Genomic DNA, 27,599 nt, shown 5'->3' on the forward strand with positions numbered 1-27,599 from the left:
ATAAATATGGGGTCTCCCCTGTGTGGATCACACAGTTGCGCAAGACTCTGATGGATCATTTTAAATTCAGCGATCCTCTCTGGGTAGATGTGGTATAGTACAGTAGGTAGTTGTAGAGAAGGTTCTGTGCGTGAGTGTGTTCGTTTGTGTGTTCTTGTACTCCTAGAATAGACAGCCAGAGGAAAGAGAAGAGGGAGAAGAAGGAGAAGAAGGAGAAGAAGAGAGGCGGGATCGGTTTGTGTCTTGTTGAAATCCCGGGTGAAGCAAATAGATCGTCTGGAATAGATCGATCAGCAGTTCGCGTTCCCTCCGTGGATTTGATGGATGTTTGATCAGTGGATGTGATGCCCATATATATCATCGACCGTAAATTTCCCGACATATCTGGTAAGTCGCTCACGCAAACCAAGCACTCTTGTAAAGCTGTGCCATCTGTGTGCGTCGGCGCCTCTATGTGTGTGTGAGCGTATGTGTGAGTGTGCGCGCGTGTGTGCGCGCGCATCGGTTTTGCTTGTGTGCCCGTGCTGCTTCAGTGACACGGGGCAGCGTGCACCAGTTGATCATGCCACCCCCCTCGGAGTTTCTGACGTGCAACAGGAGATGAGGAGTTGGCACGCATTTCTCGGTTGCGAAGCACGGTGTGTGCGCTGAGCCTTATTTTTTTCCCCACCATAGTTTAAAACTTAGATGCATTTGGTCCGTCAAGAAAACACTGTTTGTCACCTCTCTGTGATACTAGTGCACTGTATTCCAGCTGTGTGGGGACTGGTGGTGTTGCTGTAAGTTTGGTGTTATATCCCTTTAAAAGTTATTTTTACTGTTGCATTCATACTGCTTTTGCAAAAACCATTTGGACAGCAATTTAAGAGGTGGACTTCATTTCATCTAGATCACAGCACCTTTGCGCACAGGGACTCTTCACTCAAAGATGATTTTAGTCTTCAGTGTGCAGCTATAGGCCCCGCGCTAAAAATCATATCCCAGAGAAGGTGTTATTTTCAGTTAAAGTAGGCCACATTCCTCCATGTATTCAAACCCATTTAGACACTGGACATATTAATTGCTCACATGTATGTAAGTTGTAAAAAAAAAGTGACTTTGCAAGTAGTGTTGTGTCGATTGTGTATGTGTGCGTGTGCGTATAGGCACATGGGTGTTTTCAGGTGTCTCAGTGAATGATGGGTTTAATTTTGAAGGGGTTTGTGTGGTCTCACAAGATTTGGGCTGTTTATGTTTTAGATATATCAAGAAAGGCAGACAGAGTGGGGAAAAAATGAGTTTTGATTTTTGTGGCTCCTTTCATAAACTATTATCTTAAAATACAGACACAGCAGTGCATACTTTTCAAATACACTCTGAGCCACAGCATTAGAAAAAAAATATTGACTGCATCCTGTAACTGGAGTAGCAACATTTAACATGGATTAGGTGTTCTCTGTCACACACACTGACAGAGTAAACATCTTTAAAAGCATCACTGTCACTGCTAACAGGTCCCCTTCACCTAACCAGATCCAATGTTAATGAGGAAATGAGAATAACCTTACTTTAAATTTGTAGCCCCAGAAACACAGCAGTAAGCGTAATGACAAATAGAACACGAGTGGGACAGTATTAGTCCTCCTATAGGACTCCGATAAAACGTGCCTGAATACACTTTTAGGGAGTCACTCAGGACCTCTCAGTGTCCTGCTCAGTTTTTCTTGCACCTTTTCTTCCTCTTGCTCTCAACTCTTTTTGCACATTCCTTTACTGCGTCTTTATGTTCAGTTTCCCTTTTAATATATTTTGCAGACATTCGACTTCTTGGTATGCAAAGTGTCAGGAAGCGTGGCTGAATATAATATACAGCCTCTACAATGCTGACATGCACACATGGTTTTATTAGAGCTGTGGGACTGCTGTCACAGTGATGTGTGTGCTCGCAGACAAAGTTTCTGCCCCCTCCTGCAGTCTGAGAGGGGTTGACAGGAAGTTGCGACTAACATATCAACTTGTGTCATCGTACCGTCTCATCTCCTTTTTTTTATCTTTTCAATCACTTGTTTCCCCCCATATTTTCCCTTGCCTTTATTACAGTTGTAGAATCAAATCCAGTTGCCACTTCCCTGTAGTAAATCTTGGTGATGTCTTACATGCTTTAGTTTCGGTGTAGAGTTGGGAAAGCACCCTGCCTGTGGGGATCTGTGCTTGGTGTGTGTAATAGTGGCTTATCAGGCTGGATAACAGCCATAACCTCAGAGGTTTACTTTACCTCGGGTTATTGTTTAGTCATGAAGTGGATTGATAGGTGAATTTACATCCAGCAAGACTGTGGTTACATTTGATAAATGTGGATTGGGGGTGTGTGGGAGTACAGGACATGATGCGTGTCTGTAGTTGTCTGTTCGTTCAAAGAAAGTTAGGAGACTTTGTCCTTTGGTCACGCAGCGCTCTCATCTCAGCCTGCATGTGGCAAGACCCACCCATCTGCATAGACACCTCATGACACTATAGCTTGTAGTGTGTATGAGAGCATGGCTGTGGATGAGTGTTTGTGTGCAGTCACTGAATGAGTGCATGTCTGTGCAGCGTTGTTAAAGGATTAAGGATTAATTGCCTTCAGAGATAGACTTAACTACTTGTTTCATGAACTTTGTAAAGTTCTCACTTGGCCCCGGAGAGGAAAACAACACGGCATAGAGAAGAGCAGAGGAAAGGTTCCGCTTGTTTTCTGTTCTTCACAAGTGTGTGCTTCCTTCTGTTTTTACGTTTTGTTCTTTTATTTTTGCTTTTTTTTCTTTTGCTTTCCTTTTTTTTTGTTGGGAGCGTACAGTCACCAGGGTAAGAACTTCCATTATTTTCACCTTTCACTCCAAGAAAAAAAAAGTTTTTACGGTTTCTTTTTTCCCCCCTCATTTGTTTTCCTAACATTGCCGTGTTTTTTATCTCCTTTTAACTTTTTCTTTCTTTTTTCTGCTTGTGCCTAAGAAAGCAACAAAAAGATTCAACTAATACCTTCTATTTTAGAAAAGTACATGGTCCAAAAAAACAGAGAAAAAAAATTCCCAAACTTTAAGGTTCCCAATGACTGGGATTTTTAGTTCTACTTATATTTTTGGCTCACTGGTATTATCTGAATCATTCATTTTGTTATATTTAGATTGAATTATTATTTTTACATTAAGTTATTGAATAATTTCTAATAAATTAAAGCAACATTTGCCACAAAACTGCAAAAATGTCCCAATGTGCCAACATTAAGTTACTTATTTTGTGCAACCAGTATACACAAACTACAAACATCAGCATATATGCATTTTAAAGTTTTTGCTTACTAAATCAGAATTTGTTGCTCATTAGAATAGCTGCTGATTAGTTTCCTCTCAGCTGACTAATCATTTCAGTCAAAACTCCGTAGGTGAGTTGATACAGGCGGCAGTTGAAGAAGGAGTGCCAAGAATGACAGAGACCAACACCCCCAAGTCGGCTAAGAAGCTCCGATGGACCTCCCTGGAGATCGGCCTCATTACTATTGTCTCCCTGCTCTTCATTGTCATCATTGCCCTCATCATCCTCTTTGCCACACAGAAGACGGGTGAGTGATCTAACAACAGAAGACTGATAAAGATAAATAAGAAATATCGAAAACCTTGAGTAGCTCAAAGGACAAACATTTTTGGAGTTTTTGTCAGGCTCATGCTGATGAAGGTTTTCTGCACCTAACAAAATCCTTATCAATACAAATGCATCAAGTAATTAAAAATACTTTTGACAGCCACCGAGTGTTACTGAGCATTTTTTCTCATCTTAACCAAACTTTTCCAAACTTTTCAAGATTGCCTTTAAACTGTGTACATGGAAGGACAATTGCTTTCAACTGAGTTCATGGTTAATGGTGAGCACAAAGAAGCCTGCTGAAGAGCAGCACTTTGTTCAGGTGATAGATGACACTTGAGCTGTGTACTTTAAAAACACAGTGCAGAAGTGCAGTCACTGAGACAGAATGAAGAAAACACTCTTAAAGGTCCTTTTTTTTTTTTTAAAGTTTCCATTGTGTTTTTTGGCACCTTTGTACACCCATTGTACAAAATCTGATCCCAGATGAGAATATATGTAAATATATTTTGATGTTTATTTCAAATCAGGAGAAATTATGATAAAAGGACAGTGAGAAAACCTTTCTTTGCCAGTGGAAGCCAAATAAATCTGTTTCATTTGTCAGTTTTTTAACATATACATAAATTTTCGTGCTTTTTTATGTTCTTTATGATTTATTAAACTGTCACTTGCACATGACAGAAGGCTCATTTTACATAATATTAGGAGTTTCACATATATCACTGCAGATCCAGGGTTAATGGAATGTGGCATAAGCTATGTAGGAATAAATTAACAGTGATAATAGGAAGCTTATTTATAGATGTATAGATTAAATAATAATAAAAGGAATGTGAAAATTTGCAGGCTTAGAAAACAATCATCTAACAGAAAGAGGAATCAAATTAAGTTTGAGGCTTTTTGCTTCATAAATGTGTAAACTACCAAGTCACAAAGATTAAAGTTCAATACCTTGTTTGTGCCCGTTCATGCACATAGCTGTGTGCACATCATGTGCAATTCCACATAACTCATGAAGCATTCTGTTTAAGGTCGTACAGTACTTTGTTTCTTGTGTCAGACTGAATTTCATTAACACTTTACCATCTAAATAATTCCTGATAGTGAGAGTTACACACGTTATTTGCAAGAAGAAGAACAAATAAACAAAGGAACTGAGAGAAAATGGAAGTGGAGTAAGAGGAATAGGATATGACATCATGACTGATTGCTGCAAAAATCCCACTGAGTAATGATTTGTTTTGCATTTTCTGTAGATGAAATCTGCACCACAGCGGACTGCACACAGTCAGGTAAGCATTGTTTGTTTGTGCATTCTCTTTAATGGCTCGTTCCGCAGGCTTTGATTCTTCTCAAGGGAAGACGGAGAAGATAGGAAAACTGAGTTTGCCTCATGAAGCCCAGGGCTTTCAGACATACTTGGAGAAATTGCCACTTCAGATTCTCATAGGAAACAGAAGCTGAGAAACTGGTAATTCGTTAAGCAGGTATAGATGAAGCAAACAGTCCAAAGCTGAAACTTCTTTTTCTCAGCATATTAAGATTTTGTTATGGAGTTCATTATTTCAACTGTAAATATTCTTTGACCACGTCTCCAGCAATAAGCAATCTTGCATAACGTTTATGAATATCACACAAAGCTGTTGTCACACAACCAATTTTTCTTATCTTTCTCTCTCTCTTCTTTTTTTTATCATGATTCCTGTCAGTGAACATGACATTTTTACTCAAATTGTAAGAGTAGCTCCCAACAGCTCTGTTGTTATCCTTAAAAAAAAGAACCCCTGTCTCTCTCTTCATCTATACTAATATAAAACATTATTACTTTATTTTTTCACATTGTTAAAAACATCTCATAGGAGAGAAAAATACATGAAATACAAGATTAACTGGTTAAAACTCTACCTCCCGTTTCTAGCAACAGATGCTGATTCATTTCTGATGCATTTTTGGGGAGCTGGTGTCCCAGTTCAGTCAAATTTGACAGACAGACTTGTCACAGGAGATCTCTGAGCTGCCTTGTGGAATTTAATTGCAGTTTAAAAAAAGTATACATCTTTCGAGTACCGGTGCTAAGCTGAACTCAATCACTGTCATTATACCACTTTTTTTCCTTTTGCATTGCTGCAAATGTTACATTTATACCAGAGAAATGTATTTTTGTATCTTCTTTTGTTGAATATTTTGCTACTGCAACAGCAAGCATTTCAGGCTTTAGAGAGATCATGATTGCAAATGCTCTTTTCTTTTTACAGGTTATTCAGTGACCTACAGAAAGAGCCCTGACAATTCCTGCCTTCGTTCTGCTTAGTCAATGTTCTCTGTGAAGTTTCAGCATTTCAGTGTTTTGAAGTTATTTTCACTGTCTTGCTGAAACGTATGTGAAAAGATGCAGTCAACCATTTATAATGCCTCAGACAGCTCATATCTTTAGCTTTATATAACAACTGAAAACATGAAAATTTTTCACAGATCACTTATCAATGTGTTATATCACATTAGTTCAAGCCATATAAAAATGGAAACGCTGGCTACTAGACCATGTTAACTGGAACTTCAAGTTGCCATCTGCCATTATCCACCTAAATTGCAGTGATTAAGAATGGAGAATATCAGTTCAGCTGACAGTTATTTATGAAACAAAATTTGATCTGTGTTAGTCTCTGACCTATTTTTCTGCTTGTTATCCATCTATTTCTGCCATCTATGACTGGGAGAAGGGCAGGTTGATCTGCTTTTGGGGAAACCCAATAAAATTCGTTTCAACTTTTTGGTTATTTAACTTAACACACATTTATGGGATTTCATTTACTGTATATTTTCTGTTTTCAGCCTAATATTTATGCTTTGAATGCATTTATTTTTATTAAATCTAAGTTAACAATAGTTTTAATTATTAAACAGAAATGTGTTCACATCAGTAATACTCAAATGAATCCCTTTAGTGTAGCCTGCAGCTTGTTAGCTTTTTGCTGTCAATACATCTGTCCAAATATTATATTATTAAATAGTGCAATGGTAGGTTTCACTGACTTGTACTTGTTGAACAAACTATACAGCACTATACACAATTTTGAATACAAATTATAGGTTGCATATACACTGTCATATATTTGTTGGTTATTTTTACTTAAACTGTATATCCTTAAACAATGGCTTGCTTATTTCTGTATTCCTTCATTTCATGGAGTTTGTTTCCTCTCCGTCCATGCAGCGTCTCGTCTCATTGAGAACATGGACGCTAACGTGGACCCCTGTGACAACTTCTACCAGTATGCCTGTGGAGGGTGGCTTAAAAAGAACATCATCCCTGAGACCACCTCTAGATACAGCACCTTTGACATCTTACGAGATGAACTGGAGGTCATCCTCAAAGGTCAGACACCTACACACACCCGCGCAAGCAGATGCACGCACAGAAAGACAAGCAGGCAATCAGACCAAAGTGTTTATACAAATCCAATTCTGAAAAAGTTGGGACGCTGTGTAAAACAAAACTAAAAACAGAATGCAATGATTTACCAATGTCATAAAGTTGTATTTATTTCACAGTTGAACACAGAAAACATATCAAATGTTTAAACTGAGAAAAATCTGAAGAAATCTCTGGAAATCATTGAAAAGGCTTAGGATCACTTCCAGAAACCACTGTCTGTGAACACAGTTCACCATGCCAGCCACTAATGCTGGCTAAAGCTCTGTCGTGCAAATGTGAAGCCGTGTGTCCATGATGCAGAAATGCCAACATCTTCTCTAGGCCAAAGCTCATTTAAAACAGACTGAGTCAAAGTTCTGTAGTCAGACAAATTGAAATTTGAGTTGTGTACTTTAAAAACACAGTGCAGAGGTGCACTGAGACAGAATGAAGAAAACAGTGTGCAAAGGTCTCTGTTTTAGTTTTCCATTGTGTTGAAATTATTTCTGGAAAACATGGATGCTGTGGCCCCCTGACAAAAGGAGAGAGGGGCCGTCCACCTTGTTGGATTTAAAAATTAAGCAATTTCTTAATTGAAACATTTGATATTCTTTTATATTCCAAATAAATAAAATTCTGTTTGTCTTTAGATTCTTTTGGAATTAGGGTTGTATCAAAGCTTTTAGCTTATGAAAACTTCTGAAGCACTCCCACAATATGTTCTTATTGGTCTACTTTTTGTAGGACTGAGGACAGCTTGACTTGGTTTCACTAGTTTAGATGTAAGGAGGACTGTCCATCAGGGGCCGCAGCTCTATAGATATCATTGATGCCACGGGGGCTGGGAGTTTGTTGGCATTATCAATATGTGTGCATGTGTGTGAGCGTGAGCTGTTTTCTAAAGATCCCAACACATTATGATGAAAAAAGCATAATTTAAGCATTGTATGTGTGAGTGCGCCCCAAGTGTATTGTAGGTTTTTAGTAGGCATTAGAGTATAGTGTCCTTGTTACAAAAAAAGGCAGTTAAAGTGCAAATGTGTTTGCAGATTTGAGCATGTGTGTACATATGGGTCCATGCTTCATTTCAAGTTGTTTGCATGAAGGTTGGCAGAGCCCTTTGTTTCAGGGTGCTAAATATTTATGGGACACAAACTTTCCATGGAAAATGAAAACTCTTCATCTGCCATAAATTTAGAAATGTATATATCAGTACCTTTCTCTGTAATAAAAACAGTGTGGAGTGGCTGCAGGAGAAACAGAGTGATTAGAGAGGATGAGAAAGATTCATCCTTATTGGGAAAGGAAAAATGGGGTTTAAAGAGCAGCTTGTCTTGTGGACTTTGTTTGCAGCATCCTTGAGTAATCCTTTTGTCCAGTCTTGATGGATAAACACACAGTTGCATTGGGACAGTATCGTCTTTCTTTTGCTATCTACCCTGATATTTTCAGTTGGTGAGATTTGTTTTAAAACATAAAACTGATTGTGGATGTGAATGAAGTGATTTTTGCATTTAATCCAAAATGAAGTATATATTGTCTGCAGTCTGTACATGATAAATCTGTACAATGATTTATCATGCTATGCTATTTTTAAAGTGAAAAGCTTTTCTTTTCTAAAACTTTTTTGTTTTGGACAACAAATTCTTTAATTTTGTTACTTTCGCTTTACTTCTTGATCAACACCTTTTTACCAATCAATAGAACATTCATTAGGGTTTAGAGATTGCCTTGTAACATAATGATCATTTATTTATATACCTTTGTTCAGAGGGTCCTTTTAGTGGTAGAATTGCATCATTATTTCTTCTGTGTAGTGTAATTATAAAAGTGTATTGCTGAAATTCTGCCTCTTACGCCTTCACAGTGATTTTCTTGAACATGAGATTCTCAGAGGTACTGCGGGGATTTTAAATTAGACTTCTAACAAACAGCTTAGGGATGGTATAAAAAGCAGTGCATATGAACTTATTCGGACTGCACAACTCACAGCCATTCATTCCTGCTTTATTCTGTCTTCTCAATGACAGTATAAACACTCATAAAAATCACACAAAGGGGGCAAGAAGGAAACATTTCTCAACAAAGACTCATTTGACCATTTGAAAATGCTATTGTATGTGCCGTTACGCACATTGCATGGCTACGTGTGGGTTTGCGGCATGACTTTACACATACAAAATATGCTTACTCTTGTATTGTTGCTGAGACCTGGCTGATTTATCAGGTCTTGCGCTAATATCTGCTGCATTACTATAAAAGGAGAAAGGAAGAAAGCAAGTTTTGCAGAAACACTGGGCAAAGTGCAGTGGTTGATGTTTTACAATCATTGACTTAATTGCTCTAAATGCTGTGCTTACCACAGAGAGGCATGAGGTTCCAGTCATTCATCAGATTAAATCCCCAACAGCAGTCAGTGTTGCGCTCATTCCTTCAGCTTGTCACAGTAGGAATGTCTCAGACTGCACTGTATGCACACATGTTCAGGTTTACTTTCTGTTTGCTTCTCTGTGTAAGTCCTTTTTTTCATTTAAAAAAACAAAATAAAAACATAACGCCTTGAATCTGAAGTGCACATTCTATTGTTTTGAAGACTTATAGCCATAAAACCTTTGCCCCTAAAACATTTCTATTGACTAAATATGTAAGAAGGAAAATTTACTGTAAGTGTGAGACCTAAGAGATGTGACCTCTGCTCTGAGGTCTCTAATATAAGACCTCTGATCTTAGGCCTGGCTGCCGATGCTTACTTGGATACTACCGCCTACTGATGAGCACATCCTTTTCCTGTCAACAGCTGCAGGGGCCTGAAAACACCTGGATACCACAGAGCTCTAGGCTCTCTGACATGCAATAAAACAAGACTCCATCTATGTGTATGTGTGTGAATAGCTGTGTGGATTTGTGGCTGCTTGTAAATGCCTTGGATTGTTCTCAGATGCTGTAAAATGCTGTAATGATCCGTAATGAGGATCTGCACCCTGAATGTGACCACAGCTGTGCGTACGTAGGTGCACGAGGCTGGTAGAATTTTGTTTTTCAGTTCCCCCTCCTCAGGTGTGGCATGCTGTGCAATAATTTACCTAATTGACCGTGACTCTTTTAATTACTAACTAGTTTGTTTCAGGAAGGAAGAAGCGCACAAGAGGCAGAAAGGCTGAAAGGAAGGATTTCATCTAAACAATAACATAACAAAGGCATAAATGTGTGTGTGTGTGTGTGTGTGTGTGTGTACATTTATCTGTGCATTATCTGTATATGAGCGCACTGCTGCTCTCTTGTGTGAGGTGCTTCTTGTTTAGGTCTAAATCTGACTATTGAGAGCAAAATCCAACCAGGGCAGCGCATGCAGTTTATGTTTCTTGTGGAATTTGGCATAATCAAGAACTTCAAAACAAACCTGTGTGGTAGCTGTGGCTTCCTTTCTGCATGATGCTAACAACTTATGACATACTGAAGAGACTGACTGTCTGTGACAACAATAACTGAAATACGGCTTTACTGTAAGACAAACAGTACTGACCACAGTAGGACTTGCTCACGATAAATAGCTTGCTCACATGACCTCCTCATATCAAAATTCCAGCAAGAATCGTTGCAAAACACCACAGAAACTCGACTCCTCATAAACACATCAAATAAATATAGCTGACCTGAGGTGTGTGGCCAAGAAAAATAATATGAATATTAATGCAGTAATTCTTCTCCAACAAAAACATATTGAACTAAAATCCTGAATTGAATATGTTTTTGCCAGAAAAAATGCTTATGAATAGAAGGAAATAGTTTAGACCTCCACTAAGGTAATAACCTCCCCTGCTAGCTGTCCTAAAGCCAAATGTCTGAGTTTCCTGTGTAAATAACACTAAGAGTAATAAAGTGGCATTTTGACTAACAAGAACTGACAGAACCTGTGTATAGTATATACAAAGTTTTGATTCTGCTTTTTTTGGGGGGGAGGGGAGACTAAATACTTACTACCTTTACTTGAAAACTGCAGTGTTGAGCTAGATGGCTGTTTCAGCAACTTCTGGGATTATTTTAGTTTACACAATAGCAAAGTAGGCTGTGGCGCAGCCAAGCTCTAAGAAATTACTGTTTTTGTCACTGAATGGGGAACAAGACGTATATGAAAGTTGCATGTAACTTATGGGTCTGAAACATGAAGCCAGTGCTGATGTGCCAGCAGGAGGCTGCTACTTTGATTTCAGAAAGCAATCTAAGACCTAATTAAACATTAACCTGAGTAAACACTTTCCAGATCAGTTGAAGGTTTTAGTTCAATTTGTCTGCTTCTTATTAAACGCAAGATATTATTTATTTTTAAAACTATAATTAGAGTCAAAAAGGATGATAGAGAGGGGTGTGCCTTAGGGTGGGCTTACCTGGTGACTGACAATTTGCCACAAGGCCCCCCTGTTCCTTTCTAGTGACCTCTATTTTCTAATAGCTAAGATGATGACAGCAAAAACAGTCAATGCGGCAACCGTGGTTGGGAAGCGCATCTGTAACCGGAAGGTCGCCGGTTCGATTCCCGGGCTCTCTGTCTTGGTCGTTGTGTCCTTGGACAAGACACTTTACCCTACTGGTGTTGGCCAGAGGGGCCGATGGCGCGATATGGCAGTCTCGCTTCTGTCAGTCTGCCCCAGGACAGCTGTGGCTACAACTGTAGCTTACCTCCACCAGTGTGTGAATGAATAGTGGTATTGTAAAGCGCTTTGGGTGCCTTGAAAAGCGCTATATAAATCCAATCCATTATTATTAATGCGAGGCCTCATAATGGGATTTTTCTATCCAATGACTATATTGGCTATGTGCATCTTTTATGTACATTCTATTAACAAAACATCATTTGTATTAACTAATTAGTATTAATATTAATTATAATTAATATTTAATTTAAACAAATGGAGATTTAAAGTGCAGTTGTTCAGCCTATTTTAGTTTAAACATAAGTAACAAAAAATAGTTTTTTTTCCAACCTAATTGCTTCAAACGTTTTATTTGTGGGGCAGCTGACGCCCAGAATAGCTCCTCTCCCCAAATATTTCCCAGCAATAGCACACAGAGAGCAAACAAAAACCTGACTACAAAATCCAACCGGGATGCCAATTTCACTTAAACAAAAAATAAATAAAAACTCACTGGGCATATGGAGTAGAAATGTATTTTTTCAGAAAAAAAGCAGAATGATTTCCTACCATCCTTTTGCCTAGACTGTCAAGTCTGCCACTGATTGGCTAGAATTATGGCTCTAGACTACTCTGTGAAATTTAGAAAAATATTATGGTTTTATGCAATTGCTTCTTTACAACATTAACCGATAGAAGCTTCTCCAGAATATTCTTCAGTACACGGTCTGATATAATATCTTTTACCTGAAAATGTACAGCATTAGCAAAGCCATGAAAAAAAAGACAAAGAAATTTTAATTAGGATGTCATTTTCAGATATATCGCAAACAAACACAGTCTTAGATAACACATTTCAATAAATTTTAGCTGAATGGGAACAGGAGACGGGGCTGCCTCAGAGAAGATGAGACGTTAAAACTATTGCATAAATTTTTTAAAGCTAATCTGTATTCCTTTGGTAAAGACGTTTCCTCGCAGTGGGTTTATTGTCCCTACAAATGTGTAAAGCAGGAAACTTAGAGTCTCAAAACACTTTTGACTCATTTCAGTCTTGACTTCATTTGCAATTTCTGCTCGTAATATACACTAAGTACATCCTTTTTAGTCATGTATTGTAAGCAAATTCAGCTGCACTAAAAACACTGCAAGTGAAATGCCTTGTGGAATGAAAAACACTCAGGGATAAAATGGCAATGCAGAGGGTAGAAACTCTAAATTCGGATTCTGTATCATGCTGAGTGGTTTGGTTCAAATTGACGTGACGTCTCAAGCAAACATCAGGTGGCACAAAATCCATTCTCAAATAAATCCAAACACACACATACGGGGTGATAGAAAGTGTGTCTGTTTGTTTGTGTGCATGTGTGTGTGTGTGTGGAAAAGAGAGTGAAAGGGTAAGCCTTTGCTATGGTTAAACATTAGCGCCAGGCAGTCAGTAATCCAATCACACACACATGATCTGTGCCCTTTTGCAGGAAGCGCCCTGTGAAGGGTCTCTATCTCAGGACTTCATTACAATTAAATGAGCGCATAAATAGTGCACACATGGTAATAAGAAAATGGGAGGATTAGAAATACGAAAAGGGTATAAAGAGTCTGAAGTGAAATGCAGTTATGTAAGAAGTGAAAACAAGTAGACCTATGAGGGGGGAAAAGGAAAGAAATTACTTAAAAATTAGCACATGAACCAAAAAAAAAAAACCCAAACAAAAAAAAACCCCGCTCAAAACTACACACTGAGCATTTGGTGCAAAATTCTAGTCTGTGTGTTTGTATTTGAATAAATGATGTTCTCTGTGTTTCAGCATACCAATTTTGAAAGAAACTAATGGATACAACATCATTATGGTGGTGAGGAGGAATATACTTGTGCCTCACCTGATCTCAGTCCGATTGAGCTGCTGTACCATTTAATTAGGTGATAACAGCCTACTCAGAGGTGGGGGAGGCAGTATCTGAGCCATGTTAATTATATCTTCTATTTTCCGAGGCAGGTCTATAGATAACAGTGCTGTGCTGTGATCCAAAAACACATATAAACATAAAATAAGCACAATAAAGAAACCTCTAAGTTGGTTTTATATGTCATTTTAAATCTAACTCTCTCATCAGTTGGGCTACTTGTAGGTCTGTGTATAGTAGTCAGGATTTCCTTTGAGGATGTCAATACTGCCACTCGGAGCTGCTGGTTCCTGCTATATTGTTGCCCACTCTTATAGATCTTCCTTTTAAAGAATGCTCCTCATGTTCTTAGTAGGCTTGAGGTCAGTGGATGGTGGCTGTCACAGCATGATTGTTTTCCTTTTTATTCCAAGGGGTAAAGGATGTTTTGTGCAGCAGGAGATAGAGATACCATTTTGAAAAGGTATCTCTTGGAATCATTTCATGTATTGTAGAAAATCTTTTTATGACTCTTCTTCTTTAACACTAGAATGAACCAATTATAATTTGATGGTCACTGGTACAAACCACAGTCACCCATATGGCAAGCAAACAAAAAAAGCTGTGTCCAAGGATTTCCGAATCCAACCTTTTCTCATCACATACCAATGTATGTAATGAGTGGCTGGCTTTGCACATCTCTCACCCCCTTACTCACCCATTATGAAAGCTTCAAAAGCACTCTTTTGCACCACATTTAAACCTAGTGGTGAGGTGTCATTTTCCTACATGCAGGATTGCTGTTGTGAACCATGACCAGCTGTATTCATTGTCTAAAGATAACACGTGAGTGACAGTGTAAGTCAAAAGCAAAAAAAAACAACAACAAAAAAACAACCCAATGGAAGTCAGACACTGAAAATGAAATAATAACAATAATAAGAAAAGAAAAACCTCCGGCCATCCCTGAGTCACAGGAATATCAACCTTTGAAACAGAACTGTTATCTTTCTCTGCCACAGCTGCTGCCAAAACACTTTGTGTGTAAGGAAGAGATGCCAGCAACGTGTGACAGATCAGCAGTATTTGATGCACTGAGGTAATAACAGGTCACCAGAATCTGTAGAAAACAAATTTAATCCAAACTGAATTTGCAAAAACAAAGAGTGAAACTGCTCAAATATGTATTTTGCAGACTTACTGCTTATAAAGGGAAAAATGATATTTCATATCAGATCTTGATAAATTAAATATTAAAGTTGATAATCTTTCCTAAAAAATGAATTGTGTAATTTATGGAAACCCAGATCTTTAAACTGTAGAGAGCTGTATTGAAAATCCTTTTTTTTGAGCAGTTAAAAAATCAAATTTGTTCTTATTGTTATCTTTTCATATCAATCCAACTCATAGTGACAGGATTGTTGTCCTCTTGGACTCAGGGGAAAGTTGGCTGTCAAGTGCCCGTGTAATTTAAACTCCATCCTCTTTCCTGTATTGATCCTGGTGTGTCACTGAGCTGTGCAGCATGATGGTGTATATCTGTTGATGCAATATTTATAAGATAACTTTATAATTGTCAGGAAGCATTCAGGTCATGTTGAGCTATGTGACGGCTTGTCAAAGTCAAAAGGTTATCAAAGGTTATCTTTATAACACATCCTACCTACTTAACCACCCACTGAAGAGTTTACTTTTGATAACACAGAAATTGCTCTCCTTGGATAAAAAAAAAAAAAACCCAGGAAGAATAAAACAAAGAAATATAATTCAAGCCTTTGAAATGTTGGTAGCATTTTTTGTCAGGGATATTTTGCATATCCTTCTTAGATCTTAGTCAAAATCTCTGCAGCAACACAGCACATGATTTATATATTATTACAATTTTTATTTTTTATGAGTTTTGTGTTGTCAGAAAGAAAAAGCTAATTTTCAGACATTAGGGTGAGTGCAGCACGGGAAGTAAAGCATGTCATCTACTAATTGGAAGGTTGGTGGCTCAATCCTTGGCTACTCCCAGTCTGTGTGCCAAATATCCTCGAGCAAGACACTAACCCCAGTTTGCTCTCTGATGCATCCGTTGTAGCATGAATGTGTGTGAATGTTTCTTTCCAAGCTCTTGAGACTGTGTGTGAATGTTAGATAGAAAGCATTCACAAAAAAGTGAATGGAGTGAATAAAGCGCGTTGAGTACAGGTAGAGTTGAAAGGTGCTCTATAAGAGCCAGTCTGTTTACCATTTACCATGCAGGTTATACATGCTTGTATTTGCCGAATATTTAGTCTGCTACACTAAAAGCCACGGGGAAAATGACCTTAAATCCTTTCTTTTAGACTCAAGAAAGGAGGATTTTACTAACCAGACAGTGTTTGCACAGCTTGTCTTTGTGGCTATCAACAAGCGGAAGTTTATGAATGCAGAGGAGACACAGTCTGAAATACTAAGCTAGCTATACCAATGATTTCTTCCATTAAATCTTCAAAAAGCCATCCCTGAGGGAATAAATGTTTAAACATGCTACAATAATCTAAATGAATGACTTCAATCGCTCACTCTTGTTGTTTAGATGACTGGTTCTCTAGACAGCAGGCCAGTTCTGAGAAGCCATGAGTTCATGAACAGGCATTATCTCTGTAGTTCGGTCTGTAGCAATTTCTCTTTGGCTGTACCTTGGCCAAAAGTTTTTGTTCTGTTTTTGTTAGTTATCTGTGTGCACAGCATTGAAAGAGCTAAATCTACTCTGTAGATACTACTATAGATGTTTTGTCCTTCACTTGTCCAGTTTCCTCTATTGTTTTAAGGAGATGCTGCAGACTGTGCTGGAATATGCCAGGTTTTCACCTAATAGCTCCTTGGGAATCACCTTGTTGGTGCAAACACGTCATTTTATGCCTAAGAAACTGTGTTATCCTTGGCATTTTACATAGGATTTAACTATAGAGTTAGGAACAAATGATGTGTTGTACGACAGGCTAGTAACAAAATACCTAAAGACACCATTTAAAATGGGTTCTTTGCTAAGCTCTCTGTTCTGTGTAGACACAACACTGGTTCATCCCTTGAGTTAGGTGTTTTTTTTATGCATGAATCATACACAGTGTTAAGGGCTAAAAAACTAACAAACAATGGTCAGGTTAAAGGACTGGACTGAAAATAAGAGAAAAAGAAGCCCATGTCCAAGGAGAAACTTTTAAAAAGCTTTGAAAAGTGTTGCTTAAAACCATTTAAAATAATTACAAGAAAGTCTGGGTCCCCAGAAGCAAAATATAAAGAAATGGGTGACACAAGACCTTTGCACAGCACTGTAGTTGTAAGCACGTGCATTTGTACTGGTATTCACAACAAACAACTACTACTTGTAACTGGGAAAGGTGTTAGTTGTAGACAGAGATATGAACCTGGGTTACAGTCTTTGAAAGGTCAGTGCACTAGCATATTAAATGCTGAAAATGTAAATGCACATATAGTGCTGATGAGATACATTTTCAAAATGTGAAATACATAAAGGCTGCTTCTTTCTCCTGAGTTGTCATAAACAACAGCAACAGCAATCATAAGTGCAGCTATTTACATACATTCCGTATGTAGACAAAGCATATCACAAGGCACTTAGACTTGAAATACATTTACATCATGTATTATTCATGATACAGGCCATATAAAGCAACTATACAGTTGATGAACAGAAACAAAAAATCTAAAAGCTGGGGAAAAGTTGACTTTTTTCGATGGAGAAAAATAAATGTAATTATATTTGCTTTTTTTTGTGATACCAGAATATCTTTAGTCTAAGTCATGTTGTGTCCCTACATTGTTACAATGTTTCCTATCACTTCAATGCACTTGATTAGATAGCTATGTGCTGTAAATCATAATAACTGCAACCAGCATATTGAAGTGACAGTTTCTGATAGGCCAAACCATCTCTCTAATTTTTTCTCCAAGGTTCCCTGAACCACCCCTAGAAATCCCAGCATAGTAGTTGAACTGCAGTGAAACATTATGACGTGATAGTCAGGCTCATGAATGTATCAGCGTAGTGCAGGGAGAGTTAAGTTCTTCATATTGTTGGTGCTGAATGACAAACCAGCAGCTGGACTTGAGCTGAAGTTTCAGAAACCTCCTGTGTAGGTGTAAGGTTTTGTTATTTTGAAGCACCGAGGACACAGACTCTTTACCGGCATCACATAACAATAAACTTGCTTTAACCACAGCAGTTTGCAGCAAACACAAAAATTACTGACTGTGTGGGTGTTTGAACCTTGATGATGAGAAAATGTATTTAGGCACATCCTCGTGTTGCTCCTGCTCGTGTGCTGCTGCTGAAAAGTGACAGCAGTTCCTGTAGGAATAGTTACACTTTAAAGCTACAATATGCAACTTGGTGCCTCGAGGCGGCACAGGAAAAGAGTATTGGTCCCCATGCCCTCCCCCTCAGTTTAGCAAGTTTACACCCCAACACTTATCACTCATTTTGATTAGCTGTCTACCTAGAAATGCTATCTAGCCTGAGGCTGAGCTAACTGGCGTCCATATGCCCACAACAGGTGTTGAAGAGGCAATGAACGCAGGTAATAAAACAAGCGCTGGTGCTCACTCTTGTTTCCAAATGGCCCTTTACTGCCACACCTTCAGCTTTGTTGCTCCTTGATTTCGTTCCACCTCTTTTCCTCTGCTCTGTGCCGTCACTCCCATGCCAAAAGGTATTTGTGACAAACACAGAATAAAATATGCATTTATTTTTACATGATTTTGCATGATAACATTTATCATGCCCATTTAAAAGATTGGAGCTAGAACACTATTTATTTATCTATTTACTCATTGATTGATTTATTCATTCAAAGTAAAACTGGCTGTTCACCTTATACGGGGCCATTTTCACATTTTGACAGTGTATTGATATATTAGCTTTGCTCTTGGGGCACCTGGTATATCAAAGGAAAATTCCAATACACACTATGTTGCACGTGTTTTTATATAACATTTAAAACAAAAAATGATTAAAGCTTTGTCTTTGTCTATTTTCTGCAAACGTAAACTATCTTCAGAAGACGATTTATTCTGTACTTGTTTGTGACTTAAAAAAATGCCCTTTCTGAATATTTCTTTCATAATACTTCTTCAGGTTGTTTTTATTTAGAGAGAAATAAAACAATTAAATTGAAAAGAACAGCTGTGACATGTTTTTCTTCTTAGAATAATTACATTTCTTCTGTTTTGTTACCGGTTACTATCTACTGCAAAGGCTTTATATCATAATTACTTTGTGTTGCCATTTTCTGTCACAAGGACCGAAAGCATCCCTTAAATAAAATAATTAAAATGCATATGCATGACAGCTGAATTCTTGAATTTTTGAATCCCCAGAGATAAGAAAAAGAAAACCTTTATGTCGTACCTGAGGTTATATGCACCCAACTACTCCCTCTTTCCTTATTGTGCAGTGAACAATTTTGCTTCTTCATCTTTGTCTGTGATTGTTTGCTTCATGCTTGCTCTGTTTCTTTATTTGAAGGTGTCCTTGAAAAAACAGTGGAGGGGGAAGCTGCTGCTCTCACCAAGGCTAAGACCCTTTACAAGTCCTGTACCAATGAGAGTGAGTCAGCAGGCAAAAGACATTAACACGCTATGCCTTTTTAGATCTTCTATTATCCTAATGTGAACAGTCATTTTGTAAATTGCTGTTGAAGGTTAAATGTTTCTTATTCAGTTTTTGTATTGTCTATCAACAAAACTGTCATCAAAATGTACATGAATCATTAATAAAAAAAAAAGAACTGCAATATTTCAGCTTTACATGATTCAAATGAATGCTTTCTTCAGAAGTGATTTGCTTTGGAAGCCACATCAATAAACTCCTCTAAGGCCTCTGAATTGCCACAGGTTTAGTATGTGCTTGATAAAAAGCAATACAGTGGTTGAATTTCTTTTTAATTGATTTTCACAATTTTATGGGTAGAAAATAAATGTATCTACACCACAAAACCTATTTTCTTTGATTTTCGCTTCTAACTAGGTTTAATTGAGCTGAGAGGGGGGAGTCCTCTGCTTGACATGCTGCCTGATGTGTCTGAGTGGCCTATAGCTGTTGACAACTGGGAGACCAATTATGGTAGAGAACTTTGGTTCTTTTTCAAGTGTCATTGGGCATGATGTTATTGATGCCATTTCTTTCTTTTCACTTCTTTTTCACTTCTTTTTTCTTATTTCTTCAGGGAGAACATGGAGGTTGGAGGATGTCATTGCCAAGTTGAATGAGAAATATGGAACTCTGCTCTTGGTTAACTTTTTCGTCGGCACTGATGACAGGGATTCAACCTCGCATATCATTCATGTAGGTGTACGCCTGTGGCAAGGAAAAGACCTCACCTCCCTCTATTCATATTCAAAAAGCCCTCATGTCCCTCTGTTCACTGAAAGTAATGACTAAGCCTTTATTTGGCTTTGATACTGAAAATAAATGTCTTCTTCTCCTTGCCAGTTTGACCAGCAAACAAGCCTTGGCCTGGTGTCCAGAGATTACTATGCATGCACTGGTCCTTATGCAGAGGTCAGTTTGCATGTTTACATCTGTACAAATCCACACGCCAGTGCAGTGCAGTTAAAGCTTTTTAATCAATGAATAATGAAAGCAGTTCCAACTATTCATTTGAGCCCCTGGATTTCATGTCCCTCCGAATTTGTTCCAAAAAAAACACAAATGATGAGGCTATCAGCCGAAACATCCGTTCACATCAGTGCACAAATACCTTTTATTCCTACTCTTAGAAATGTAGTGAGTTTGTATGTGATGAACGAAAACACACATAATGCTGATAACTCTATCTCAATCCAAACCAGATGTGTGAGTGGAACAGACGTCCTTTGCTCTGGTTTCACTTTACAGCGTCCTATTTTGCCTTAATTGATATGCATGTTTGCTATAGACGGACTTTGTATCAGTCAAATCTTGTTTTAGTCAGTGGTTACTGAAATCAGTGAGTTACAAGTTGTGTTTATTTTACAGGCATGTCGGGCCTATGAGCAATTTATGATTGACCTGGCTAAGCTGATGCGCAAGGACCGAGGACTAGCGATCAATGAAACTCACATTAGAGAGGAGGTGACACGAGTTATAGACTTGGAGAGAGACATTGCCAATGTAAGTATGGATTTGTACTTTGCAGTTTTACAAGTAGAAATATGAATTCAAATACTTAAGAACCTCCTGTACTTTTCAAAATATGCTTATTATGGCTTTGAGAAACCATGGGAAAGAGATCTTGTTTTCAGTAATGCATACTGTAGTTCTAGCCTGCTCAGTTCCAAGTATTCATCCAGTTCCAAGTGTGATTATGATCAATAACTGAATGTAAAATAATTCCCGGTCTACTGCGAGAAGTGTGGCAGATATAAAATAGAAATCGTTATACTAAAACTGGCTAGTTGTCACTGGGCACATGTTGCTAGTGTAGACTTCCTGGTGGTTGAGAGCTGTCCATAATGAAACAGCTAGCAAGATTATGTGGCAAACTGAACTACACCACAACCAAAAATAAACCTCTTACTCACATCTTACCCTTTTCCAGTGATAAGCAACAGAAGACGTGTAGTTAAACACATATCATTTTATAAAATGTGAAATACACCTTTTTTTCTGAGCTTCTTCATCCCCGTTCTCCTTGACCTATGTGCAGATAAGGGAGTGACATTTTCTTCTTGTTAGCTGAAAGAGAATATTTTTCAGGTAATGGAAAGAGAGACATTGGGATGTCATTGATTTAAAACTACTGTTAGTGATGCAAAGCAGGCTGGTATTAAGCTAAACTAATCTCAATTTTGAGGCTAGTGAATGAGGTGACAGCCATTGAGACTGAATAGTACAGTCAACTAAAATGTTACAGAAGAAAGTTAACCATAGCCTGGAATGGTAACTTGGAGTAAACTGTCAGTAATAAAGCAGTAAAATAGCAGATACCTTAATAAGCAAGTCAACATAATGAAAAACACTTGCACATTTTTGAGGAGATTCAGTGAGTTGCCTCCTTGTGAAATCCAAGATTTTCTGAATCATCTAAAAACTGTCAGTACCATACCTGATAGAGCTCACTGACCTGCAGTTAAATGTAGAGCTGCAGGCTGTGGTGACATAATTACCGTGATCATTTCAGTATATAGAGGCAACCTACAACTGATGTAAGTTAAAATGCAGGCAAAAACTTTAGCAAGGCAAAGACTTTGTGCAGGTTCAGTAGCTTTATCTTTCTGTCTAAGCTGGTACTTCTTGACAGACTGGAAAGATGATGGTTCAAAGGTTCCTTCTTCCTTCTGTATTCTAGTTTTTTTTTTTTCATCTAACTTAACACAAAAGGCTTCTGTTAGCAGGATGACCCCCCTGGCATCCATTTGTAGACCAAACCTCCCTCCTCTGTGTGCGTGTCTGTGGTTCCAGTCTGTAGCAGCTGATGTCTAAAACAAGCTGTTAACCAGCCTGATCCCAACACCGTGACTTTTCATCAACAGTTTTCCACACTCTGTGTTTGTCATCCTAGTCTGTTCTGCTCTGCTCCCTGCCATGCTTCACTTCTCCTCCACTCAGCTGCTGGCTTTTACAAGGCAGTCACACCATTCGCGCTTTGACATTTACAGAGCCAAAGCCTCCTGGGACGCCAAATACGTTTGATGTTGCTGGACCTGCTCTGCAACTGTACGCATGTGTCAGGAACCAGGAGGGTTGTGACAGCATTCTTGATTTTTACCCCCTCTGTCTTGCTCTTTCCAAGGCTACTGATACCCCAGAGGATCGTAACAACCCGGTGTTGCTTTACAACAAGATGGAACTGGGGGACCTGAACGCCAACTTCACCCTTGAGGTTGAATCACAGGTAAAAAAAAAAATTCTTTATGTACCACAGTTTGCTGTTTTCATTTCACATAGATACTTCTTTCTCATCTTTATCTTCTTCTCCTCTTTATCTCTGTGGGGATTTTTTTTTTTAAAAAACTCCTTTTGAAGCTATTTGACTGGAGTTACTTCACAGCTAAAATAATGAATACAGTCAACATCAGCGTCCCTGACACAGAAAAGGTCATAAACTACTCGCCCAACTATTACAGAAGGCTCAACCTGATCTTGGCCAAATACACCAAGAGGTAGGTGTGTTCATTTAAGTCTGTATCTGTGATGGAGTATAAAAGCCTGTTTTTGTCTCTAAGCTTGTGGGGGAGGGAGTGCACAGTATTGATAGCTTTGTGTGAGTATGATTGCTTTTTTCTTAACATGTTTCTGTTTACTCACAGGGATCTGCAGAACTACATGGTGTGGCGTTTTGCTATGAACATGGTGGTGGGTCTTAGCAGAGCTTACAGAGACACCAGGAAAGCCTTCCGCAAGGTACACGCACAGGACCTTGATGCTGTTATAGTCCATGGAAGGTCCTGTTTGCAGACACTGCTGCTTACCTAAGTTATTAAAAGAAAATGCAAACAACACAGGGTGCAAAGCAGTTAAAACATGTTTGCAGTAATGTTCCTGCTGGTATGGGGCTAAATGACAATACCTATGCTTTGAATTAAATGCTAAAGTTAGCATGGGATCATGTTTAAGATGCCAACATGCTGATCATTTGCAGGTTTGTTTACCACTGTCACCACCTTGCTGGAATATGTGAGCATGTTAACACTTGGCAATTAGTGCTAAACAGAAACTATCTAAAGCACAGTTACATTAGCACATAAGGCTGCTTCCAAATGGCTATTTACTGCACTTTTTTGCTACTTTCATAAAGCAATATCAGTTACCTTAAGCTGATACAGTTTATCTTCTAACACTGACAAGGTTACTGGAAAACCATCTAAGGTTAGAACATGTTTGAGATTTGTCTATGCAACATGCAAAATAGGCACATTTTTAGAAATTAGAAGATTTTATATTTTCAATGATTTTTTTTTTCTTGGGGGGGGGGGGGGGGGGGGGAGGTGTTAAGAGTTTTCATTTTGAAAAATTCTTTAAAAAAAAGTGGGGGATGGGAATCAAACCCTACCACCACCCACACACCTATTTAATTGATGCTAAAACTGCAGTATCAGTCAGGCTCTAATAAACAGTCGATTTCAACACGTTGCTTCATTCATATTCTTCCTCCATGCATTAAAAATCTTGGTAATCCCTTTTTCTAATCTAATCATTTCCCCACTGCCCCATTTCCTATTGCCATGAGCCTCTTTAAACAATATGCTGACCAGTTTATCCTTCATCTTTAATTGATCTGTGCCTTGTTATTTTCCCTGCAGGCTCTGTCTGGTACGACGTCAGAGGCAGCAGTGTGGCGACAGTGTGCTCTGTACGTCAACAACAACCTGGAAAATGCTGTGGGACGACTTTATGTGCAGGAGGCATTCTCTGAAAAGAGTAAAGAACTGGTCAGTAGAAGGTGCATTAGGCTTTGTATTGTTAAAACACATTAGACTCAATCAAAGATAAAGAGCTCTTGGAAATATCCTTCATTAGACAAGATACAATCTCTGTAATGGAATTCCGCACCTTGTTTATTGAAAGCTGAAAGTGATAACCTAAAAATGCCTCTGCAGGGCATTACAAGAGGAGTGTGGACGTTTATGTATTGAGTTAGTCATACATACAACAAAAAACATGTGTTTCAGGCACATCTGATGGAGAGTATTTTGACACCCACTTGTGTTTTTGTCACATTTGTGTCTTGTCTATCAGAATACTGTAGTTTTTGCTTGCCTCCACTCAAAGCAGCTGAACAAGGTGTCCTTGTTATTATGATCACACCACCCACACTGTAAATTCAAACTGCCTATGCATGTGTATGTGTGAGCTGTGGCATCTGACATTGTGCATGTGAATCAATTTTTATTTGCGACCATGTACAACTTTTACAAATAGAAATACATTATTGTAAATTTCTGTCATATCATCAAGAATTTTACAGCATCTGTGTATGGCAGTACATCCTCTGATGCACACAGTAAACACATTTCGTTGTGACCTGCAGCTGCCACACTTTCTTTAAGTGACACAGATACAGTATCTTTTTGATATGTTCTTCTTTCCTTTCAGTGCGTACACTTTAGGTAAATTGTTGTTTTATACTGCAGCTATTAGTATACCATCGATACAATATATACTCATCTGCCACTTTATAAACCAAGGTATGCAGAAGAGCATCTCAGAGGTTACAACACCTCAAATCTTGGACCAGATGGGCTACAGCAGTAGAAGACCACAATCGCTGCCTCTCCTGTAAACTAAGAACAGGAAACTGAGGCTGTAACTTGCATCAGCTCATCAAAACTAGACAATAAATGATTGGAAACATGGTACCTGGTCTAATAAATCTCCGTTTGAAAGCATGGTTCCACCTTGCCATGAATCAATGGCACAAGCTGCTAGTGGTGTAATGGTGTGGGGGAAATTTAATGATAGACTTTGGGGTTTTAAATTAAGTGTCATTTAAACACCATAATCCATGTGTATAGTCTATCTATCTTCTGATTTTTTTTGTGTTCCAACAGAATAACACACTGTATGATAAAGCTGGTTTATTGAACATAACATCGCCAGATGTCAATACAATAATAGACCACCCTTGGGACAGGGTTGAATGGGATATATGCAGAAACAAATCTGCAGTAGCTGATGCTATCCTGTCAATATAGCCCAAAATCTCTCAGGAGTTTTTCCAGCATCTGGATTAATCTAAAAATTAAGGCATGGTACTAGAAAAATATACCTAATAAACTGGCCAGTGAGTGTATATATGACTTCTCAAAAAAAAAAAAAAAAAGAAAAAAAAGAAAAGGAAAAACCCTAACAAAATTAGCAAGTCTTTGTCTTATATATAATATGCATTCAGAAATATATTTCGGCTAAACAACACAAACACTCACAAATCAAATAAGAGGAATGTTTCCAGCACTTTGTTGAATCTGTGCAACAACGATTTAAGACAGTTCTGAAAATAAAAGAGAGTCCAAACTGGTACTTGAAAGGTGTACCTAATAAATTGACCAGTAAGTATATATGGTATATAAAGTAATTCAAAAATAGTTAATGTAGATGGTAAATATGTTACTCTGATAAGTTGAATTAAAATATTTTTCATTAGATTGTTGCTAAAACGTTATATTTCTAAGCATCCCTCTTTTTAATACGATAAGGTAACTTTGGGTCCAACTGTCTACTTTTCCAAACTCAGTCCATGTGGACTAAATCATGGTGAATGAAAAATATCTATTTTTGAGCACTTTGCTAGCTTTGGGTAGATAATGCACCTAATTTGCAGCACTGTGTGACAAAGAAGCATAATTATACTAAAACTTTGACTAAAAGAAAAAAAAACAACTACTGGAACACAGCGTATCCATGCACATAACGCTATCACAAGTATGTTAAAAGGTTTTTAGAAAAGCCTCTTAAGTATAATCGCTGCTGGTTTGTCAGCAACCACAGTGTGCTCTCCAAGTCGTCACGCATTATGTTAGCTAGGGGTCTGCTAATGTGATGAGAAGCTGGTGTGCCTTTTGTCTGCCTACTGTGGCCTCAAAACAAATCTGTGGTTAGAGGACTCTTGAAGGGTGACCTTTGTTGTATCTGAAGTTATTTTTTTTAATTTCCTGTTTCTGTTCTATTTGTATTTGTTATTTGGTGCCGATTCATTTCACTTTCATTTGAATTGTCCCAGTTGTGTATTTGTTATGCTTGTGGCCAAAAACCTTGCCTTTTTAAGTCTGATGGCCAAAGTACAGGGCATGGTTTGCACTGGTGCCGTCAGTCAGATCGTGAAAACATATAGCTCAGGGCAAATACATTATAGAAACATGCACCACAGGTTTTACTGAAAAGTGAGCTTTTGATGTGATGACTGATGATTTTTGAATTTGCATAAGAAAATCTCATTATCTGAAGCTACTATTGCTCTGCAAATTCACGTTGAAGACAAGAATGCTGACATGAAAAGCATCTTTTCACTTGCACTCATTCATGTGTTAAATAAAAATAATATAACTGGCCTGCCTATCGCATGGATTGCCATTATGCTGAAATATCTCTTCTATAATTTAAATTCATAAAGCTCAGGATCATTCGAGTAACCAGAAATGAAATCCTAAAATGCTGAATGCATCTATAAGCGAATGTAGATTTTTAAAATATGTAGAGCAGTAGCATGATCAATAATGTATTTGTAACCATGCAGTCAAGGAGTGAAGACATCTACTGTAGAGAATTTTAATACACGATGAGACTTTTATATGTACAAAGAAATATCTATTTAATAATAATTTTCTTTTAGTAGTTGTAGTTGTTTTTAGTCACTAATGAAGCTTATCTGATTATTGTTGTGACCTCAGCCAATTTTAATACTTGATAGAAAAAAATATGTCATGTTAAACTAATATCACACTCCTGAAAATGTCTGCCAAGGTCAGCAGACTCCTACACAGAGTGTAACCTGGAGTTGTTCTGCATTCATACGTGACTATGTAATAATGAGGCTTAATTCAGGGAAGTGTATTTTTATGAATTTGTTGCCCAGTATGTTGCAAGATTGCTTGGCATAACTTCAGATTTTGATGATAGTCTCCTTCTGCAGAAAATTTGTTCTGACTGATATGATGAGGTTTTCACTCTTTGTTTGTGTTTGTGTGGTTTGGCTTAGATGGAAGAGATGATTAAAGGCATTAGGGAAGTGTTCATTAGTAACCTTGATGACCTGACATGGATGGATGCAGAGACCAAGAAAGCAGCTGAGGAGAAGGTATTGCTTATACTTTTAGCTATAACAGTTAATGGTTGTTATACGTATAGTCCATTCTGAATTTCGGGATAGTTGATGGCTAAAAATGTTTGTTCAATTTTCTCAACCTATTCTTGTGCAGGCCCGAGCTATTCGGGAACGGATCGGCTATTCAGACAACATCATGGATGACGAATATCTTAACAATGAGTACAAAGATGTAAGTATCTGAAAATATGCAACTGAGAATGTTTTCCTTCTTTCATGGAATCATTTCAGCAGAATACAGAGCGCCTTTATTGTAGCCGCATATCAGTTCTGTGAAAA

At 38.0% G+C, this 27,599-nt stretch overlaps 1 protein-coding gene across 2 annotated transcripts in view; it reads left to right on the forward strand.

The window, feature by feature from the left end:
- The first annotated feature begins 200 nt into the window (after positions 1 to 200).
- Positions 201 to 27,599, forward strand: part of LOC102798255 (neprilysin-like) — a 32,679-nt gene continuing 5,280 nt past the window's right edge. The window contains exons 1-15 of one of the 2 annotated variants that reach the window (XM_006795293.3): positions 201 to 387; positions 3,401 to 3,577; positions 4,857 to 4,892; positions 6,815 to 6,976; positions 19,046 to 19,126; positions 19,547 to 19,642; positions 19,746 to 19,864; positions 20,012 to 20,080; positions 20,537 to 20,671; positions 22,293 to 22,394; positions 22,526 to 22,662; positions 22,810 to 22,903; positions 23,803 to 23,931; positions 27,195 to 27,293; positions 27,415 to 27,492. In XM_006795293.3, coding sequence (XP_006795356.1) covers positions 345 to 387; positions 3,401 to 3,577; positions 4,857 to 4,892; positions 6,815 to 6,976; positions 19,046 to 19,126; positions 19,547 to 19,642; positions 19,746 to 19,864; positions 20,012 to 20,080; positions 20,537 to 20,671; positions 22,293 to 22,394; positions 22,526 to 22,662; positions 22,810 to 22,903; positions 23,803 to 23,931; positions 27,195 to 27,293; positions 27,415 to 27,492 — 1,557 coding nt within the window. In that variant the 5' untranslated portion in view covers positions 201 to 344. Of the gene's footprint in view, positions 388 to 2,747; positions 2,824 to 3,400; positions 3,578 to 4,856; positions 4,893 to 6,814; positions 6,977 to 19,045; positions 19,127 to 19,546; positions 19,643 to 19,745; positions 19,865 to 20,011; positions 20,081 to 20,536; positions 20,672 to 22,292; positions 22,395 to 22,525; positions 22,663 to 22,809; positions 22,904 to 23,802; positions 23,932 to 27,194; positions 27,294 to 27,414; positions 27,493 to 27,599 lie in introns of those variants that run through there. The other variant, XM_006795294.2, reaches the window with a different exon arrangement.

This window comes from Neolamprologus brichardi, chromosome 14 (genome assembly GCF_056152115.1).
Source record: "Neolamprologus brichardi isolate AB-2024 chromosome 14, ASM5615211v1, whole genome shotgun sequence".
NCBI classification, from domain to species: Eukaryota; Metazoa; Chordata; class Actinopteri; order Cichliformes; family Cichlidae; genus Neolamprologus; species Neolamprologus brichardi.